Here is a 22,962-nt window from a genome sequence, read left to right as displayed (position 1 = left end):
TTTTTGTCTGTTTCTACATTTAGTTTGGACCAATGTGGAGCCCCGCTCTGTGCCAGTGTTTGCATGGCATTCATTGGTTCCTTTTCTGGAGACCAGCCAAACTAAAATGTCCACGCAGCCTGCAGATGGCCAAACACTTGTAAATCAGGGCAAAGGTAACAATCAATGAAAAAAAATGCATTTGAAACTGCAACATATTCTTTCGTGACACAATTCAGAATGCTTCAGCTCATGTTTTGGAACCAAATGAACTTGCAGAGCCTCGCTGTGGAGTAGCCCTTGTGTCTGAGGGGCTGACTGACCATCCAGCACCAGAGAGAGGCTCCCCATCTTGCCCCCCTCCTTCAGCTGAAGACCCACCCGTGGAGAGAGAAGGAGGCGACAGCGAGACTGAGAGTGACGCTGATGACCTGTAAATATCTGTTTGCATCTCACTTATTGAGCTGGGGGTTATGGAGGGGTGGGTGAGGAAATAAAAAAACATTTAGATGACAATATCTTAACCTTTTTTGCTCACGAATAGAACTGATCACAATAATAGAATACTAATATACATATCCCAGAAGTATGGTAAATTACATTATCTTATGCATTGGTTGCTTATCTAAATTTGACCAATCAATTGGGGCCTTACTATCTTCATCTCCATCTCCCCAGTAGTGGCTGTTCTGCTATTGGCTGGAGCAGCCCAAAAGTGAACCTAGTGATAGAAATAAATTCTTATGGTGGGAGAATACAACCATTTACAGTCAGAATATCTGAATATTGTTTAGCTGTTTATTTTTAATATCATGAAATACATAAATGATTATTATTATGATAATGGGGCGGCGCTGTGGCGCAGATGGTAGCGCTGTCGCTTCACAGCAAGAAGGTTGCTGGTTCGAGCCTTGGCTGGGTCAGTTGGCATTTCTGTGTGGAGTTTGCATGTTATCCCCGTGTTGGCATGGGTTTCCTCCAGGTGCTCCAGTTTCCCCCACAGTCCAAAGACATGCACTATAGGTCAATTGGGTAAGCTAAATTGTCCATAGTGTATGTGTGTGAATAAGTGTGTATGGGTGTTTTCCAGCAATGGGTTGCAGCTGGAAGGGCATCCACTGTGTAAAACATATGTTGGATAAGTTGGCGGTTCATTCCGCTGTTGCGACCCCAGATTAATAAAGGGACTAAACTGAAAAGAAAGCGAATGAATGAATTACAATAATGTTATATCGTAAGAAATACTTCACTACTCAACAACAAAATCGTATATTTTTCCATTATCAAGCAGCTCTACTCATGAAATATATATATATACTAGGTAGGTTAGGGTAATTAAGCAAGTTATTGTGTAACGATGGTTTGTTCTGTAGACAGTCGGAAAAACAATTAGCTTGAAGGAGCTAATAATTTTGACCTTAAAATGGTTCATAAACAATTTAAAACTGCTTTTATTCTAGCTGAAATTAAACAAATAAGACTTTCTTCAGAAGAAATAACATTATCAGACATACTGTGAAAATTTCCTTGCTCTGTTAAACATCATTTGGGAAAAAAAAATTCAATGGGGGCTAATAATTCTGACCTCAACTGTAGATATATATATATATATATATATATATATATATATACATACATACATACATACATACATACATACATACATACATACACACACACACACATATATATATATATGTATATGTATATGTATGTGTGTATATATATATATATATATATATATATATATATATATATATATATATATATATATATATATATATACATGTGTATGCATGTATGTATATGTGTGTGTACATACATATACATATATATATATATATTTATATATATTTATATATATAATGAAAACACAAATGTAGAGAAATCACTTGAAAAATGGCAGGATCTACTGAGGGGAATGAAAAGTAGATATGTGAGTAAAAATGCTAATATTTGTTTTATAAAATAAACTTCTGATAAGATTTTTTTCAAAAAATTTCATTTTTTGACAATTGTACAAAATAGCAATTATTTTTATTTGTTGTGATATTCAGGGCTATTCCACCAAATGTTAAAACATTGGTATTTATGCTGTCTAAATTTAATATAAACATCTTTGAAACATTATTGTTATGTCTTGTTACATTGTATAACGTTATTTTGACCTAATATTTAGTCATTTTATGTTCAAAATGATGCTATTTATACTTTAAAACATTTTATCTTTTGTGTAAACTAACTTGGGGTGCGATTCTCAAACAACGACATAACTCACAGCTGAACTATCATAGTACGATGCATTATGTGAGAAAAGAACGATGAAGTGACGAGTGTTTCCCAAAACCCGTAGTCTCTCTGTCGCAGATCCATCATTTGAACCACATTAGTTATAACGTAAAACGCCCATAATGACACTCTTACCGGGGTGGAGTAACAACTTCTTTAGAGAAGAACCCCATAATTTCTTTGTGCAAATTATATTGTTTTACACGCATAAGCATTTAAAAAAAAAAATTAAATATTAGTTTTGATAAAACATGCACTCACTTTCCATATTCATTGAAATAAATGTAAATGGCACATAAAGGGTCTGTGTTTCCTTTACAAATATTATTGAGAATATTCCATATTTTATTCTAAAACATAAAATTACTTACAAAAGCTAACACGTATTCTATCATATATAAATCATATAAATAAATAAATAATGAGGCTATTTATTAAGAAATGAAATTTATTATTTATTAGGAAATAAAAAATCATACTTTAATAATAATAATATTAGTCATAATGATGAAGATGATGATGATGATTATTATTATTATTATTATTAAGTAGGATATTGTTTTTTTTATTTTATTTTTTTACGATTTGACACATGCAAACTACTGCAGAAATGTTCTAACCAACAGGCCCATGTCATGCACAGTACAGATACCTAATAAATAACCTTCTATAAATTTAATCAATTAACGTTTGCTTTATATTTTTGTTTTCACAAGCTTTGGAGACGTAACGTAATTTCCACTTTTAAATAATAGGTCACCTATAGCTTTCATCATGAGCCACGGCTGTGTTCAAATTTACATCAATGTTTTCAAAGTGCACTAAGAAGGAAAACGCAATTGTCAGTATGAAGATCGCTAAAAGTGAACTGTAAAAATACTTTGAAAGCAAATTACACCAAAGAGAGATGACTTTAATGCTTTTTAAAAATAATTTTTAATCATTCCAAGTTCAAATGTTGGAATGTTCTAAACGAATAGGGCATAGGGGGAATTAATGAGAATAGAACACAACCAGGAACTATGTTTCTAACTACAGCTCCAGAGGTGTACTCGCAAGCATACAAGTTTGCGGCGCAGTTTGTGAATGTTCATTGGAATGATGGATTTGGGAAACGGCAAATCAACAATTTATGTTTGTAACGACGGAACTTGCGACCTTAGTTGACTAACGATGGTTGTCAGAAACGCACCCCTGTTTGGTTAATTTTTTTGATGTAATTCTATCTATCTATTTATATATTTTTTCAATTTGTTTTTCAGTTTTTTACCAGGTGTAGTTCCAGACTCTTCTCTATCCCTCAACCCAGTGAAAAGGCGCACACAATCTCTCAGTGCACTCCCAAAAGATGGTGACAAGAAGGTAATTGTGAGTCTTATGTTTATTTATGTTATGTTTTTTTATTGACATTTTTATTGGGAGTGAGCAGGTTATAATCAGGGCTTAACATTAACACCCGCCAGCCTGCCAAATGCGGGTAGATTTCACCTGTGGCAGGTTAGACAGACACTCCCACTAGCTACTTTGGCTGGTTGAAAGTCATTTTTTAGTTGCCAGAGCTGCCTAGATCCTAAAGACTAGAATTTTCAGTTTATTGCCGTTTGTCAATATGCGAAGAGAAGCAGCACGATTGATAACTGTTTGCACGAGAAAAAGTAAGCAGGTCAATCCCGAATGAGAGGATGATTAGCCGCACGGTGACGTTGTGAGCAAGGCACAGCTGATGTGAGCACGTGAGTGCTTAAAAGCTCCCATTTCATTGCGCAAAATAACCATGCATGGAAACGCAATTGGTACAAGCATTTCTCTTTGAAATTGATTGGAAAAAAAGGTGCTCGTGCACCTACAGTCCTGCTGCTTTCAAGAGATCTCCAGATTTTTGTACGCAGCTGCTGTTGCCACTTTTGCTTTTACCATTCCTTGAACATATTATTAAGGGGCCTAAAGTTAACCGTGTGCACATGATCATCCTTTCACCATCACACACAGAATGTTTTCTTTTTGCGTGCAGTTCTCTTTGTTAATATGGTTTAATTATCATCCTTGACAAAAACATTGTATTAATAGGGAATTAACTCTCCATTTATCTATAGTTACCTGATGATCTGGGACCTTTAGTCTGGACAAACTGTATAGTTTTAGATAAATGAGAATAATTTTTTTCAAAGAACATTTTTGTTGAATAAAAAGTGTATGTACACAGCTATATTTAGCTTGTTTCGACACAGTTTTTTACATTTGTGGCAAGGAAATAATTAGTTTGGTGTGGCTAGGGAAGAAAAATGGTCAATCTTTAGTGTTGAGCCCTAAAACGTCATGTGAAATAAAAAAAATGTTAAGGAGGCATGTGGACATAACACATATTTTACAATGCCAACGTCAAATTTATGCAAATATATTTTCCCAAAAACAAAGCGAGTGGCTAGTAATGTTGGAAAACTACTAGCCACAGTAGCTGGTGATCAAAAAACTTAATGATCAAAAAGTTAAAAAACAGAATTATGTATGTATTACTTAATTACACATGTCAGAAATGTGTTCATCTGACTTTCGAACCATTTCAAAATATAATTCTGTAACTGACAATACCATTTAAGAAGGAGAATAAAATAATAATAAAATAAAATAAAAATATTGAACAAAAACAGCAAGGTTCAATTCAATTCAATTCACCTTTATTTGTTTAGCGCTTATACAATGTAAAGAATGTTAGTATTTTCAGTCTGAGGTTTTATTCTAAATGTGCACAGTAGTAACATACTCTAAAACAGGACGTTTTGTCAGTTGCTTGGTTTTATTTTGTGTAGTAATGCAAAGTTCCCCAACCTCGTTTTTAGTTGATGACTAAAAAAATACCCTGGAAACTTGTCAATGTGTTCAAGCTACAAACATTGTAATGGATGATTTCCCTTATTACCTTCTATTAAAAGTTCTACACAAATGTATAATTTCTCCTTTCTCTGTCTCTCTCAAACGTGCACAAAGAGGGAAAAGGACCACATCAGGCGTCCAATGAATGCATTCATGATCTTCAGTAAGCGACACCGTGCACTGGTTCACCAACGACACCCCAACCAGGACAACCGCACTGTCAGTAAAATACTGGGCGAATGGTGGTACGCACTGGGACCCAAAGAGAAGCAGAAGTATCACGACCTTGCCTTCCAGGTCAGACAATCCTAATTATGCAAGAGAAGTTCACTTTTTAATATTTGTCTACATTTTTTTGCTTTAAAAGACCTGTGAAATTAAAAGAAAAAATGTCTATAAGCTAGTGTGCTCCAAAACTGTGACAAAATTCATGTTTAGAACAAATAAAATTGATATAAACATACAAAGCTTGCTGTTTATCAAGTTATGTTCCACCTAAATGGATGGAAAAAATTTTTTCCACATCATCTCATGCTTCAGTTTCTCATCAAATCTTGACTAATCAAATGCTCTCAAGTATCTGACATGCCCCGCCCCTTTCAGGACGCTTTTGATTTGATGCGCTTGAGCTCAACCACAACCACTCTTACTGGCAGAGCTGTGATCAAAGCGAAAAGCTATTGGTTGTTTTTTTTAAAGGGGAGGAGCTACTTTATGTCCCACCCGATCTTCATTTTTTTAGTCTCATTGAATAAAAATGCTAATTTCAAAGCACTTCACGGGACCTTTAAATAGAGGCACAGTATGTCATTTTCACCGCTAGAGGGTGCATATCCATGACAAACAAAAGTGTATTTTGATGGTGCTGTGACAGAGTGTGGAATCATGGGAGTTGTGCTCTTCATTAAGCAATTGAAGCAATTCCTGATGAGTGATGAGCTGGGCCAGACAGAATCTGCAGACATTTTTTGCTATTTCTGCGCAGAATTGTGTTAAAAATCTGGGGATTTATGCACAACTATTTAGTATCATAACTAAAACCTTAATATATGAAATAAAAAGTAATAACATTTTAACTATTATGTAATGTTTACAATTCAAATCCAATTAGATCCTCTTTATTTGGTAAACAAAGCAAGTCTCTCATATAATATCTCTACTAAAAGACAGAAAATATTACTTTATAAACTGTATCGTAAATAAATCATATGAATATTTTCATATTAGTCAATAATATTACTGTAATTAATTTAAAAACTGAATAAATATAAATTTACACACACCTAAATGGATGAACAATTTTTTTTCCACATCATCTCATGCTTCAGTTTCTCATCAAATCTTGACCAATCAAATGCTCTCAAGTATCTGACATGCCCCGCCCCTTTCAGGACGCTTTTGATTTGATGCGCTTGGGCTCAACCACTTTCACTGGCAGAGCTGTGATCAAAGCGAAAAGCTATTGGTTGTTTTTTTTAAAGGGGAGGACCTACTTTATGTCCCACCCGATCTTCATTTTTTCGTCTCATTGAATAAAATTGCAAATTTCAAAGCACTTCACGGGACCTTTAAATAGAGGCACAGTATGTCATTTTCACCGCTAGAGGGTGCATATTCATGACTAACAAAAGTGTATTTTGATGAGGCTGTGACAGAGTGTGGAATCATGGGAGTTGTGCTCTTCATTAAGCAATTGAAGCAATTCCTGATGAGTGATGAGCAGGGCCAGACAGAATCTGCGGACATTTTTTGCTATTTTTGCACATAATTGTGTTAAAAATCTGCGGATTTATGCACAACTATTTAGTATCATAACTAAAACTTTAATAAATGAAATAAAAAGTAATACCATTTTAACTTTTATGTAATGTTTACAATTCAAATCCAATTAGATCCTCTTTATTTGGTAAACAGAGCAAGTCTCTCATACAATATCTCTACTAAAAGACAGAAAATATTACTTTATAAACTGTATTGTAAATAAATCATATGAATATTTTCATATTAGTCAATAATATTACTGTAATTAATTTAAAAACTGAATAAATATAAATGTACACACATTTACACAAGTAAATAAACAGAATCAATGATGGGCTAAAAATCTGCGGAAAATCTGCGCGCACAGATTCCTTGTGGGCCAAGTGATGAGTAATGATTTTATTACGCTACAGTCCACAATTTCAGGTTCTTCCACTTGTGAACGCTGTTTTATCATGCTAAATACATTTGAAGGTTCTGTTATAATGCTGCTCTGTGCAGTCTAAGAGACCCATCACACTGAACACACTTTTACATTCCAAAATTGCGAGGCGCCCACACTGCCTTTTTTGATGACTAGAAAAAAAGAAACGTGCTGCACTTTTTATGTCGCAAGTCATCGACTGAATCAGCTGCGTATTGTGCACGAGTGTTGCTGTTGATATTGTTAGAATTGTAATATTTAATAATATTGTGATATTCAAGATTTGTGAAGTCTCTGGATAACTTGAAACAGCGACCACTTGTCTCTCCTCCATCTTTAAAGGTCTCCGTAGTCATCTTCACAAAACAAACATTGCAATCACCTCAACGGAAACCCCGCCTCTGCTTTCATTTAATTCGAGAATGAAGATGACGTGACTGACGTAACACGGTTTTCCGCTCAGAGTTGACTTTTTATTTAACCGTAAGCGCACGGCGCGCAACGGCAAAAACGTGAGGTGCAGCAGGCAGTTAAGACGAGAGGCGCATTGGGTGCATAAGCAGGGCGCAAAACACTCATGGCCATTAGTAAACCATTCAAAAGATGCGGCTTTCAATGCAAAAAGCATGTTCGGTGTGATCGGCACCTAATGAAACAAAAGGAAGATTAAAGCGTCTTTGGTGTTTTTCTCTTTTCTATAAAACCAAACCAGAAATGGAGGACATCAGTTAACATTTTAGCATTTTATTAGAGAAATGGCATATTTTTCAGGATTTGAGCATTCTTCAAAACATTTGCGATAATACAAGTACTTAAGTCAGCACTTTAAAAACTAAATCTTACCTTTCATATACAATGTGGAAGTGAAACATGGTTTTGCATTTGAATTAGTGGTAGACCGATATCAGTTTTACTGTGGTTAATGTACAGTGTGTTCTGTAGATGCAAATTTCTGGAAAGCAGGATGATCGATAGTTTCTAAGAAAGCAGGATGGTGGACAATTCGATGCAAATATTCACTTGCATTTCTGCAGGCTTTTGCTTGTCATGGCTTTCTTTGTTTGATCAAAAATACAGTAAAATAGTAACATCTTATTTGCATTCGATTTTAATATTTTATATAGTGTTAAATTCTACTCCAGTCCTCAGTGTCAGATGATACTTGTTCATTTGGTGCTCAACAAATTAGCCAAAACAAAATTAAAAAACATTTATCAGTCTAGTTTAGGGATGGGCAAACTCGATCCTGGAGGGCCGGTGCCCCTGCATAGTTTTGCTCCAACTCTAATCAAACACACCTGCTTGTAGCTTTCTAGTGATCTTAAAGACACTAATTAGGGTGTTCAGGTGTGTTTGATTAGTGTTGGAGCAAAACTCTGCAGGGACACTGGCCCTCCAGGATCGAGTTTGCCCATGCCTGGTCTAGTTGCTAGTGTAGGTCTTGAATATTTTCGGGGAAACAGTGGTAGATTATTTAAAGATGCTTTGATAAATAAAAAAAAACGATGTTTATCGAAATATAAATCATCAATATTTTTACTTACTGTCACTGAGGGCCATGCGATTTGGGGAAAATATCTAATTGCGATTATTTTATTTATTTATTAATTTTTTTATTTTTTGATCGATATTTCGATTTGATTTGCAATTTTATTTTGTAGTCAAGCTTCAGCTCAATAATTTGTATTGTAGCTTCTTACTGCTAAAATGGAGTGAGTGTTAGTTAAAAAAGGAACTGAAAAGATATTAACTTCAACTATTATTCAAATTTGTTTTTAAATATTCAGAAATTAAGCACTAACTTTTCTCTAGAGTAAGAAGTAAGCTGAAATAAAATGACCGTACCTTTCTGTAAACAAGTTCAGATCAAATTAGGGAGATAATGTAGCTTCTAATAAAAACGAAAAAAAAAAATATTAGAAAAATACAGAAAGCTCAGCAAACTAAAATGACTGCTAAGAAGCAGATTGAAAAGTTCAGGTTGGGCTGAATGAAAGTGTGCTCACATAATTGGCTAGTAAGACTGTCACGCACAGACGGCAGTCACGCATTTGCTCTGGAAATTAAATAATACATATGTATTTCATATCGTAGCCTCTTGCGATTAGCTAATCGCAATGTTTCAAATTGCGAATGAGATTCAATTTCAATTAAAGCTGCAAGCAGCGATGATAGGGACCTCGCACCCGGGCTCACCGCCGCCCGGCGGCCGTAGGACGACAGAGAACCGCGAACAATAATAATTGAGGCCGATACATAAAAAAATCCGAGAAAATCACAGATTTATGCAAAACTTGCTCCCGTCAGCAGGTGGCGCTATGACTGTGACTCAATATTTTCATGTAGATGTCTTCAGGAGAGGATTTTAATAAACTATGTGAATTTTCAGGCAGATCGGACATTGTTTGGCTGAGTTATAGGCAATTTTACTGTTGCCACCAGGTGGCGCTATGACTGTGACTCAATATTGGCATGTAGATGTCTTCAGGAGAGCAATCTTATCAACCATGTGAAGTTTTAGGCAGATCGGATATTGTTTGGCTGAGTTATAGGCAATTTTAAGTTTGCCAGCAGGTGGCGCTATAACTGTATCGAGTTATTGGCATGTAAACATGTTCAGGTCAGGACACTTATGAAATGTGTGAGTTTTGAGGCAGATCGGATCATGCATGCCTGAGTTATAACAACTTCCTGTTTCATGGCGAATCATCAAAGTTTGCGAGTCCGCCACAGACACGCCCATTGACGAAAACTCTAGACTTTCACAATATATCATCGATACTGCTTTCAGATGACACCACTCAAATTTGGTGCTGATATCATGAAATTTGTGGGAGGAGTTTGTTTCGCTGTAAATCATGTCATTTCCTGTAGCCAGCAGGTGGCGCTATAACTGTATCGGGATATTGGCATGTAAACGTGTCCAGGTCAGGACGGTTATCAAGCGTGTGAATTTTGAGGCAGATCGGATAATGCATGCCTGAGTTATAACAACTTGATGTTTCGTGGCGAGTCGTCAAAATTTACGAGGCCGCCACGGACACGCCCATCGCCGAAAACTCTAAAGCTTCGCAATTTAACATCGCCAAGGCCTTTAGATGACATAACCCAATTTTGGTGTCGATCGGATGAAATCCCTAGGAGGAGTTCGTTAAAGTACAACGCCTGGAAATGGCAAAATCGCCACTTTTTCGCCGCAGGAAGCCATAAATATCCGACTTCCTGTTGGGTTTGAGATATCGCTCCTTGAGACTTTTTTGTAGGTCTTGGCATGTTTGAGGTGTGTGCCAATTTTCGTGCATGTGCGTGATTCGTGGCTCGGGGGCTTGTCCGTATCAATTTTCTAGGTGGCGCTGTCGAGTCATTTTGCCACGCCCACTTCCGAAACCTATAATAAACGTAAATTTTCGCCACTTCTGGGGCGTGTGCAAATTTTCGTGAGTTTTCGGGCATGTTTAGACCCTCAAAATCGCGATTCATTCGGGAGAAGAATAATAATAATAATAATTAAAGCTGCAAGCAGCGATGATAGGGACCTCGCACCCGGGCTCACCGCCGCCCGGTGGCTGTAGTACGACAGAGAACTGCGAACAATAATAATTTATTCCGATACATAAAAAAATCAGAGAAAAATCACAGATTTATGCCAAACTTGCTCCTGTCAGCAGGTGGCGCTATGACTGTGACTCAATATTTTCACGTAGATGTCTTCAGGAGAGGATTTTAATCAACCATGTGAATTTTCAGGCGGATCGGACATAGTTTATCTGAGTTATAGGCAATTTTACTATTGCCACCAGGTGGCGCTATGACTGTGACTCAATATTGGCAGGTAGTTGTCTTCAGGAGAGCAATCTTATCAACCATGTGAAGTTTTAGGCAGATCGGATATTGTTTGGCTGAGTTATAGGCAATTTTAGTGTTGCCAGCAGGTGGCGCTATAACTGTATTGAGTTATTGGCATGTAAACATGTTCAGGTCAGGACACTTATCAAATGTGTGAGGTTTGAGGCAGATCGGATCATGCATGCCTGAGTTATAACAACTTGATGTTTCATGGCGAATCATCAAAGTTTGTGAGTCCGCCACGGACACGCCCATCGACGAAAACTCTAGACCTTCACAATATATCATCGATACTGCTTTCAGATGACACCACTCAAATTTGGTGCTGATATGATAAAATTTGTGGGAGGAGTTTGTTTCACTGTAAATCATGTCATTTCCTGTAGCCAGCAGGTGGCGCTATAACTGTATCGGGATATTGTCATGTAAACGTGTTCAGGTCAGGACGGTTATCAAACGTGTGAATTTTGAGGCAGATCGGATAATGCATGCCTGAGTTATAACAACTTGATGTTTCGTGGCGAGTCGTCAAAATTTACGAGGCCGCCACGGACACGCCCATCGACGAAAACTCTAAAGCTTCACAATTTAACATCACCAAGGCCTTTAGATGACATAACCCAATTTTGGTGTCAATCGGATGAAATCCCTAGGAGGAGTTCGTTAAAGTACAACGCCTAAAAATGGCAAAATCGCCACTTTTTCGCCGCAGGAAGCCATATATATCCGACTTCCTGTTGGGTTTGAGATATCGCTCCTTGAGACTTTTTTGTAGGTCTTGGCATGTTTGAGGTGTGTGCCAATTTTCGTGCATGTGCGTGATTCGTGGCTCGGGGGCTTGTCCGTATCAATTTTCTAGGTGGCGCTGTCGAGTCATTTTGCCACGCCCACTTCCGAAGCCTATAACAAACGTAAATTTTCGCCACTTCTGGGGCGTGTGCAAATTTTCGTGAGTTTTCGGGCATGTTTAGACCCTCAAAATCGCGATTCATTCGGGAGAAGAATAAGAATAATAATAATAATAATAATAATAAACGGAGCAATTCCAATAGGGCCTTGCACCGTTCGGTGCTCGGTCCCTAATTAAAGCTGCAAGCAGCGATGATAGGGACCTCGCACCCGGGCTCACCGCCGCCCGGTGGCCGTAGGACGACAGAGAACCACGAACAATAATAATTTATGCCAATATATATAAAAAATCTGAGAAAATCAAGGATTTATGCCAAACTTGCTCCCGTCAGCAGGTGGCGCTATGACTGTGACTCGATATTTTCATGTAGATGTGTTCAGGAGAGGATTTTAATCAACCATGTGAATTTTCAGGCAGATCGGACATTGTTTGGCTGAGTTACAGGCAATTTTACTGTTGCCACCAGGTGGCGCTATAACTGTATCAGGATATTGGCTCATAAACATGTTCAGGTCATGACTCTTATCAAATGTGTGAACTTTGAGGCAGATCGGATCATGCATGCCTGAGTTATAGGCAATTTTAAGTTTGCCAGCAGGTGGCGCTATAACTGTATCGGAATATTGGCATGTAAACATGTTCAGGTCAGGACACTTATCAAATGTGTGAGTTTTGATGCAGATCGGATCATGCATGCCTGAGTTATAACAACTTCCTGTTTCGTGGCGAACCATCAAAGTTTGCGAGGCCGCCACGGACACACCCATCGACGAAAACTCTGGACCTTCACAATATATCATCGCTAGAGTGTTCAGAGGACACCTCTCAAATTTGTTGCTGATAAGACCAAATTTGTGGGAGGAGTTTGTTACAATGTAAAATCATGTCATTTCCTGTAGCCAGCAGGTGGCGCTATAACTGTATCAGGATATTGTCATGTAAACGTGTTCAAGTCAGGACGGTTATCAAACGTGTGAATTTTGAGGCAGATCGGATTATGCATGCCTGAGTTATAACGACTTCCTTTTTCGTGGCGAGTCGTCAAAGTTTGCGAGGCCGCCACGGACACGCCCATCGACGAAAACTCTAAAGCTTCGCAATTTAACATCGCCAAGGTCTTTAGATGACATAACCCAATTTTGGTGTCGATCAGATGAAATCCCTAGGAGGAGTTCGTTAAAGTACAACGCCTGGAAATGGCAAAATTGCCACTTTTTCGCCGCAGGAAGCTATAAATATCCGACTTCCTGTTGGGTTTGAGATATCGCTCCTTGAGACTTTTTTGTAGGTCTTGGCATGTTTGAGGTGTGTGCCAAATTTCGTGCGTGTGCGTGATTCGTGGCTTGGGGGCTTGTCCGTATCAATTTTCTAGGTGGCGCTGTCGAGTCATTTTGCCACGCCCACTTCCGAAACCTATAACAAACGTAAATTTTCGCCACTTCTGGGGCGTGTGCAAATTTTCGTGAGTTTTCGGGCATGTTTAGACCCTCAAAATCGCGATTGATTCGGGAGAAGAATAATAATAATAATAATTAAAGCTGCAAGCAGCGATGATAGGGACCTCGCACACGGGCTCACCGCCGCCCGGTGGCCGTAGGATGACAGAGAACCGCGAACAATAATAATTTAAGCCGATACATAAAAAAATCTGAGAAAATCACAGATTTATGCCATACTTGCTCCTGTCAGCAGGTGGCGCTATGACTGTGACTCAAGATTGGCATGTAGATGTCTTCAGTAGTGGAAACTCATCAAACATGTGAAGTTTCAGCCTGATCGGACATTGTGTGGATGAGTTATAAGCCAAACTACCTACTGTCAGCAGGTGGCGCTATCACTGTGACTCAATATTGGCATGTAGATGTCTTCAGGAGATGAGTCTTAACAACCATGTGATGTTTCAGGCAGATCGGACATTGTTTGGCTGAGTTATAGGCAATTTTATTGTTGACAGCAGGTGGCGCTATAACTGTGACTCAATATTTGCATGTAGTTGTCTTCAGGAGTGGATTTTAATCAACCATGTGAAGTTTCAGGCAGATCGGATATTTTTTGGCTGAGTTATAGGCATTTTTAGTGTTGCCAGCAGGTGGCGCTATAACTGTGACTCAATATTGGCATTTAGTTGTCTTCAGGAGTGGATTTTAATCAACCATGTGAAGTTTCAGGCAGATCGGATATTTTTTGGCTGAGTTATAGGCAATTTTAGTGTTGCCAGCAGGTGGCGCTATAACTGTATCGAGTTATTGGCATGTAAACATGTTCAGGTCAGGACACTTATTAAATGTGTGAGTTTTGAGGCAGATCGGATCATGCGTGCCTGAGTTATAACAACTTGATGTTTCGTGGCGAATCATCAAAGTTTGCGAGTCCGCCACGGACACGCCCATCGACGAAAACTCTAGACCTTCACAATATATCATCGATACTGCTTTCAGATGACACCACTCAAATTTGGTGCTGATATGATGAAATTTGTGGGAGGAGTTTGTTTCACTGTAAATCATGTCATTTCCTGTAGCCAGCAGGTGGCGCTATAACTGTATTGGGATATTGGCATGTAAACGTGTTCAGGTCAGGACGGTTATCAAATGTTTGAATTTTGAGGCAGATCGGATAATGCGTGCCTGAGTTATAACAACTTGATGTTTCGTGGCGAATCATCAAAGTTTGCAAGGCCGCCACGGACACGCCCATCGACGAAAACTCTAAAGCTTCGCAATTTAACATCGCCAAGGCCTTTAGATGATAAAACCCAAATTTGGTGTTGATCGGATTAAATCCCTTGGAGGAGTTCGTTAAAATACAACGCCTGGAAATGGCAAAAACGCCACTTTTTCGCCGCAGGAAGCTATAAATATCCGACTTCCTGTTGGGTTTGAGATATCGCTCCTTGAGACTTTTTTGTAGGTCTTGGCATGTTTGAGGTGTGTGCCAATTTTCGTGCATGTGCGTGATTCGTGGCTCGGGGGCTTGTCCGTATCAATTTTCTAGGTGGCGCTGTCGAGTCATTTTGCCACGCCCACTTCCGAGACCCATATCAGCCGACCATTTACGCCGCGTTTGATGTGTGTGCAAATTTTCGTGACTTTTCGAGCACGTTTAGACCCTCAAAAGTGCCCCGATTAGGGGCGGAATAATAATAATAATAATAATAATAATAATAATAAAAAACATTACAGATACAATAGGGCCTACGCACCGTAGGTGCTCGGTCCCTAATAATAATAAAAAACGGAGCAATTCCAATAGGGCCTTGCACCGTTTGGTGCTCGGTCCCTAATTAAAGCTGCAAGCAGCGATGATAGGGACCTCGCACCCGGGCTCACCGCCGCCCGGCGGCCGTAGGACGACAGAGAACCGCGAACAATAATAATTTAGGCCGATACATAAAAAAATCTGAGAAAATCACAGATTTATGCCAAACTTGCTCCCGTCAGCAGGTGGCGCTATGACTGTGACTCAAGATTGGCATATCGATGTCTTCAGGAGAGGATTTTAATCAACCATGTGAATTTTCAGGCAGATCGGACATTGTTTGGCTGAGCTATAGCCAATTTTACTGTTGCCACCAGGTGGCGCTATGACTGTGACTCAATATTGGCATGTAGTTGTCTTCAGGAAAGCAATGTTATCAACCATGTGAAGTTTTAGGCAGATCGGATATTGTTTGGCTGAGTTATAGGCAATTTTAAGTTTGCCAGCAGGTGGCGCTATAACTGTATCAAGTTATTGGCATGTAAACATGTTCAGGTCAGGACACTTATGAAATGTGTGAGTTTTGAGGCAGATCGGATCATGCATGCCTGAGTTATAACGACTTGATGTTTCATGGCGAATCATCAAAGTTTGCGAGTCCGCCACGGACACGCCCATCGACGAAAACTCTAGACCTTCACAATATATCATCGATACTGCTTTCAGATGACACCACTCAAATTTGGTGCTGATATGACCAAATTTGTGCAAGGAGTTTGTTACAACGTAAAATCATGTCATTTCCTGTAGCCAGCAGGTGGCGCTATAACTGTATCGGGATATTGGCATGTAAACGTGTTCAGGTCAGGACGGTTATCAAACGTGTGAATTTTGAGGCAGATCGGATAATGCATGCCTGAGTTATAACAACTTGATGTTTCATGGCGAGTCGTCAAAATTTACGAGGCCGCCACGGACACGCCCATCGACGAAAACTCTAAAGCTTCGCAATTTAACATCGCCAAGGCCTTTAGATGACATAACCCAATTTTGGTGTCGATCGGATCAAATCCCTAGGAGGAGTTCGTTAAAGTACAACGCCTGGAAATGGCAAAATCGCCACTTTTTCGCCGCAGGAAGCCATAAATATCCGACTTCCTGTTGGGTTTGAGATATCGCTCCTTGAGACTTTTTTGTAGGTCTTGGTATGTTTGAGGTGTGTGCCAATTTTCGTGCATGTGCGTGATTCGTGGCTCGGGGGCTTGTCCGTATCAATTTTCTAGGTGGCGCTGTCGAGTCATTTTGCCACGCCCACTTCCGAAGCCTATAACAAACGTAAATTTTCGCCACTTCTGGGGCGTGTGCAAATTTTCGTGAGTTTTCGGGCATGTTTAGACCCTCAAAATCGCGATTCATTCGGGAGAAGAATAAGAATAATAATAATAATAATAATAATAATAATAATAATAATAATAATAAACGGAGCAATTCCAATAGGGCCTTGCACCGTTCGGTGCTCGGTCCCTAATTAAAGCTGCAAGCAGCGATGATAGGGACCTCGCACCCGGGCTCACCGCCGCCCGGTGGCAGTAGGTTGACAGAGAACCGCGAACAATAATAATTTATTCCGATACTTAAAAAAAATCTGAGAAAATCACAGATTTATGCCATACTTGCTCCTGTCAGCAGGTGGCGCTATGACTGTGACTCAATATTTTCACGTAGATGTCTTCAGGAGAGGATTTTAATCAACCATGTGAATTTTCAGGCAGATCGGACATTGTTTGGCTGAGTTATAGGCAATTTTACTATTGCCACCAGGTGGCGCTATGACTGTGACTCAATATTGGCAGGTAGTTGTCTTCAGGAGAGCAATCTTATCAACCATGTGAAGTTTTAGGCAGATCGGATATTGTTTGGCTGAGTTATAGGCAATTTTAGTGTTGCCAGCAGGTGGCGCTATAACTGTATTGAGTTATTGGCATGTAAACATGTTCAGGTCAGGACACTTATCAAATGTGTGAGTTTTGAGGCAGATCGGATCATGCATGCCTGAGTTATAACAACTTGATGTTTCATGGCGAATCATCAAAGTTTGTGAGTCCGCCACGGACACGCCCATCGACGAAAACTCTAGACCTTCACAATATATCATCGATACTGCTTTCAGATGACACCACTCAAATTTGGTGCTGATATGACCAAATTTGTGGGAGTAGTTCGTTTCACTGTAAGTCATGTCATTTCCTGTAGCCAGCAGGTGGCGCTATAACTGTATCGGGATATTGGCATGTAAACGTGTTCAGGTCAGGACGGTTATCAAACGTGTGATTTTTGAGGCAGATCGGATAATGCATGCCTGAGTTATAACAACTTGATGTTTCGTGGCAAGTCGTCAAAATTTACGAGGCCGCCACGGACACGCCCATCGACGAAAACTCTAAAGCTTCGCAATTTAACATCGCCAAGGTCTTTAGATGACATAACCCAATTTTGGTGTCGATCGGATGAAATCCCTAGGAGGAGTTCGTTAAAGTACAACGCCTGGAAATGGCAAAATCGCCACTTTTTCGCCGCAGGAAGCCATAAATATCCGACTTCCTGTTGGGTTTGAGATATCGCTCCTTGAGACTTTTTTGTAGGTCTTGGCATGTTTGAGGTGTGTGCCAATTTTCGTGCATGTGCGTGATTCGTGTGTCGGGGGCTTGTCCGTATCAATTTTCTAGGTGGCGCTGTTGAGTCATTTTGCCACGCCCACTTCCGAAGCCTATAACAAACGTAAATTTTCGCCACTTCTGGGGCGTGTGCAAATTTTCGTGAGTTTTCGGGCATGTTTAGACCCTCAAAATCGCGATTCATTCGGGAGAAGAATAATAAGAATAATAATAATAATAATAATAATAATAATAATAATAATAATAATAATAATAAACGGAGCAATTCCAATAGGGCCTTGCACCGTTCGGTGCTCGGTCCCTAATTAAAGCTGCAAGCAGCGATGATAGGGACCTCGCACACGGGCTCACCGCCGCCCGGTGGCGTTAGGACGACAGAGAACCGCGAACAATAATAATTTAAGCCGATACATAAAAAAATCTGAGAAAATCACAGATTTATGCCATACTTGCTCCTGTCAGCAGGTGGCGCTATGACTGTGACTCAAGATTGGCATGTAGATGTCTTCAGTAGTGGAAACTCATCAAACATGTGAAGTTTCAGCCTGATTGGACATTGTGTGGATGAGTTATAAGCCAAACTACCTACTGTCAGCAGGTGGCGCTATGACTGTGACTCAATATTGGCATGTAGATGTCTTCAGCAGATGAGTCCTAACAACCATGTGAAGTTTTAGGCAGATCGGACATTGTTTGGCTGAGTTATAGGCAATTTTATTGTTGACAGCAGGTGGCGCTATAACTGTATCAAGTTATTGGCATGTAAACGTGTTCAGGTCAGGACACTTATCAAATGTGTGAGTTTTGAGGCAGATCGGATCATGCATGCCTGAGTTATAACAACTTGATGTTTTGTGGCGAATCATCTAAGTTTGCTAGTCCGCCACGGACACGGCCATCGACGAAAACTCTAGACCTTCACAATATATCATCGATACTGCTTTCAGATGACACCACTCAAATTTGGTGCTGATATGACCAAATTTGTGCGAGGAGTTTGTTACAACGTAAAATCATGTCATTTCCTGTAGCCAGCAGGTGGCGCTATAACTGTATCGGGATATTGGCATGTAATCGTGTTCAGGTCAGGACGGTTATTAAGCGTGTGAATTTTGAGGCAGATCAGATAATGCATGCCTGAGTTATAACAACTTGATGTTTCGTGGCGAGTCGTCAAAGTTTGCGAGGCCGCCACGGACACGCCCATCGCCGAAAACTCTAAAGCTTCGCAATTTAACATCGCCAAGGCCTTTAGATGACATAACCCAATTTTGGTGTCGATCGGATGAAATCCCTAGGAGGAGTTCGTTAAAGTACAACGCCTGGAAATGGCAAAATCGCCACTTTTTCGCCGCAGGAAGCCATAAATATCCGACTTCCTGTTGGGTTTGAGATATCGCTCCTTGAGACTTTTTTGTAGGTCTAGGCATGTTTGAGGTGTGTGCCAATTTTCGTGCATGTGCGTGATTCGTGGCTCGGGGGCTTGTCCGTATCAATTTTCTAGGTGGCGCTGTCGAGTCATTTTGCCACGCCCACTTCCGAAACCTATAACAAACGTAAATTTTCGCCACTTCTGGGGCGTGTGCAAATTTTCGTGAGTTTTCGGGCATGTTTAGACCCTCAAAATCGCAATTCATTTGGGAGAAGAATAAGAATAATAATAATAATAATAATAATAATAATAATAATAATAATAAACGGAGCAATTCCAATAGGGCCTTGCACCGTTCGGTGCTCGGTCCCTAATAATAATAATAATAATAAACGGAGCAATTCCAATAGGGCCTTGCACCGTTTGGTGCTCGGTCCCTAATAATTAAAGCTGCAAGCAGCGATGATAGGGACCTCGCACACGGGCTCACCGCCGCCCGGTGGCCGTAGGACGACAGAGAACCGCGAACAATAATAGTTTAGGCCGATATATAAAAAAATCTGAGAAAATCACAGATTTATGCCATACTTGCTCCCGTCAGCAGGTGGCGCTATGACTGTGACTCAATATTTTCATGTAGCTGTCTTCAGGAGTGGAATTTTATCAACCATGTGAATTTTCAGGCAGATCGGACTTTGTTTGGCTGAGTTATAGGCAATTTTACTGTTGCCACCAGGTGGCGCTATGACTGTGACTCAATATTGGCATGTAGATGTCTTCAGGAGAGCAATCTTATCAACCATGTGAAGTTTTAGGTAGATCGGATATTGTTTGGCTGAGTTATAGGCAATTTTAAGTTTGCCAGCAGGTGGCGCTATAACTTTATCGAGTTATTGGCATGTAAACATGTTCAGGTCAGGACACTTATCAAATGTGTGAGGTTTGAGGCAGATCGGATCATGCATGCCTGAGTTATAACAACTTGATGTTTCATGGCGAATCATCAAAGTTTGCGAGTCCGCCACGGACACGCCCATCGACGAAAACTCTAGACCTTCACAATATATCATCGATACTGCTTTCAGATGACACCACTGAAATTTGGTGCTGATATGATGAAATTTGTGCGAGGAGTTTGTTTACTGTAAATCATGTCATTTCCTGTAGCCAGCAGGTGGCGCTATAACTGTATCGGGATATTGGCATGTAAACGTGTTCAGGTCAGGACGGTTATCAAACGTGTGAATTTTGAGGCAGATCGGATAATGCATGCCTGAGTTATAACAACTTGATGTTTCATGGCGAGTCGTCAAAATTTACGAGGCCGCCACGGACACGCCCATCGCCGAAAACTCTAAAGCTTCGCAATTTAACATCGCCAAGGCCTTTAGATGACATAACCCAATTTTGGTGTCGATCGGATGAAATCCCTAGGAGGAGTTCGTTAAAGTACAACGCCTGGAAATGGCAAAATCGCCACTTTTTCGCCGCAGGAAGCCATAAATATCCGACTTCCTGTTGGGTTTGAGATATCGCTCCTTGAGACTTTTTTGTAGGTCTTGGCATGTTTGAGGTGTGTGCCAATTTTCGTGCATGTGCGTGATTCGTGGCTCGGGGGCTTGTCCGTATCAATTTTCTAGGTGGCGCTGTCGAGTCATTTTGCCACGCCCACTTCCGAAGCCTATAACAAACGTAAATTTTCGCCACTTCTGGGGCGTGTGCAAATTTTCGTGAGTTTTCGGGCATGTTTAGACCCTCAAAATCGCGATTCATTCGGGAGAAGAATAAGAATAATAATAATTAAAGCTGCAAGCAGCGATGATAGGGACCTCGCACACGGGCTCACCGCCGCCCGGTGGCAGTAGGATGACAGAACCACGAACAATAATAATTTAGGCCGAAACATAAAAAAATCTGAGAAAATCACAGATTTATGCCAAACTTGCTCCCGTCAGCAGGTGGCGCTATGACTGTGACTGAATATTTTCATGTAGATGTCTTTAGGAGAGGATTTTAATCAACCATGTGAATTTTCAGGCAGATCGGACATTGTTTGGCTGAGATATAGGCAATTTTACTGTTGCCACCAGGTGGCGCTATGACTGTGACTCAATATTGGCATGTAGATGTGTTCAGGAGAGCAATCTTATCAACAATGTGAAGTTTTAGGCAGATCGGATATTGTTTGGCTCAGTTATAGGCAATTTTAGTGTTTCCAGCAGGTGGAGCTATAACTGTATCGAGTTATTGGCATGTAAACATGTTCAGGTCAGGACACTTATCAAATGTGTGAGTTTTGAGGCAGATCGGATCATGCATGCCTGAGTTATAACAACTTCCTGTTTCATGGCGAATCATCAAAGTTAGCGAGTCCGCCACGGACACGCCCATCGACGAAAACTCTAGACCTTCACAATATATCATCGATACTGCTTTCAGATGACACCAGTCAAATTTGGTGCTGATATCATGAAATTTGTGGGAGGAGTTTGTTTCGATGTAAATCATGTCATTTCCTGTAGCCAGCAGGTGGCGCTATAACTGTATTGGGATATTGGCATGTAAACGTGTTCAGGTCAGGACGGTTATCAAGCGCGTGAATTTTGAGGCAGATCGGATAATGCATGCCTGAGTTATAACAACTTGATGTTTCGTGGCGAGTCGTCAAAATTTACGAGGCCGCCACGGACACGCCCATCGACGAAAACTCTAAAGCTTCGCAATTTAACATCGCCAAGGCCTTTAGATGACATAACCCAATTTTGGTGTCGATCGGATGCAAATCCCTAGGAGGAGTTCGTTAAAGTACAACGCCTGGAAATGGCAAAAACGCCACTTTTTCGCCGCAGGAAGCTATAAATATCCGACTTCCTGTTGGGTTTGAGATATCGCTCCTTGAGACTTTTTTGTAGGTCTTGGCATGTTTGAGGTGTGTGCCAATTTTCGTGCATGTGCGTGATTCGTGGCTCGGGGGCTTGTCCGTATCAATTTTCTAGGTGGCGCTGTCGAGTCATTTTGCCACGCCCACTTCCGAAGCCTATAATAAACGTAAATTTTCGCCACTTCTGGGGCGTGTGCAAATTTTCGTGAGTTTTCGGGCATGTTTAGACCCTCAAAATCGCGATTCATTCGGGAGAAGAATAATAATAATAATAATAATAATAATAATAATAATAATAATAATAATAATAATAATAATAATAATAATAATAATAATAAACGGAGCAAGTCCAATAGGGCCTTGCACCGTTCGGTGCTCGGTCCCTAATTAAAGCTGCAAGCAGCGATGATAGGGACCTCGCACACGGGCTCACCGCCGCCCGGTGGCCGTAGGACGACAGAGAACCGCGAACAATAATAGTTTAGGCCGATATATAAAAAAATCTGAGAAAATCACAGATTTATGCCAAACTTGCTCCCGTCAGCAGGTGGCGCTATGACTGTGACTCAATATTTTCATGTAGATGTCTTCAGGAGTGGAATTTTATCAACCATGTGAATTTTCAGGCAGATCGGACTTTGTTTGGCTGAGTTATAGGCAATTTTACTGTTGCCACCAGGTGGCGCTATGACTGTGACTCAATATTGGCATGTAGATGTCTTCAGAAGAGCAATCTTATCAACCATGTGAAGTTTT

At 40.1% G+C, this 22,962-nt stretch overlaps 1 protein-coding gene across 1 annotated transcript in view; it reads left to right on the top strand.

The window, feature by feature from the left end:
* LOC130247037 (protein capicua homolog) overlaps positions 1 to 22,962 on the top strand; it is a 37,521-nt gene that overhangs the window by 11,355 nt on the left and 3,204 nt on the right. The window contains exons 3-6 of the mRNA XM_056480217.1: positions 24 to 155; positions 259 to 412; positions 3,531 to 3,630; positions 5,254 to 5,436. Coding sequence (XP_056336192.1) covers positions 24 to 155; positions 259 to 412; positions 3,531 to 3,630; positions 5,254 to 5,436 — 569 coding nt within the window. The remainder of the gene's footprint in view (positions 1 to 23; positions 156 to 258; positions 413 to 3,530; positions 3,631 to 5,253; positions 5,437 to 22,962) is intronic.

This window comes from Danio aesculapii, chromosome 19, assembly GCF_903798145.1.
Source record: "Danio aesculapii chromosome 19, fDanAes4.1, whole genome shotgun sequence".
Classification (NCBI taxonomy): domain Eukaryota; kingdom Metazoa; phylum Chordata; class Actinopteri; order Cypriniformes; family Danionidae; genus Danio; species Danio aesculapii.
Note: the sequence above shows the minus strand (reverse complement) of the source record. Positions and strands in the feature narration are given on the sequence as shown.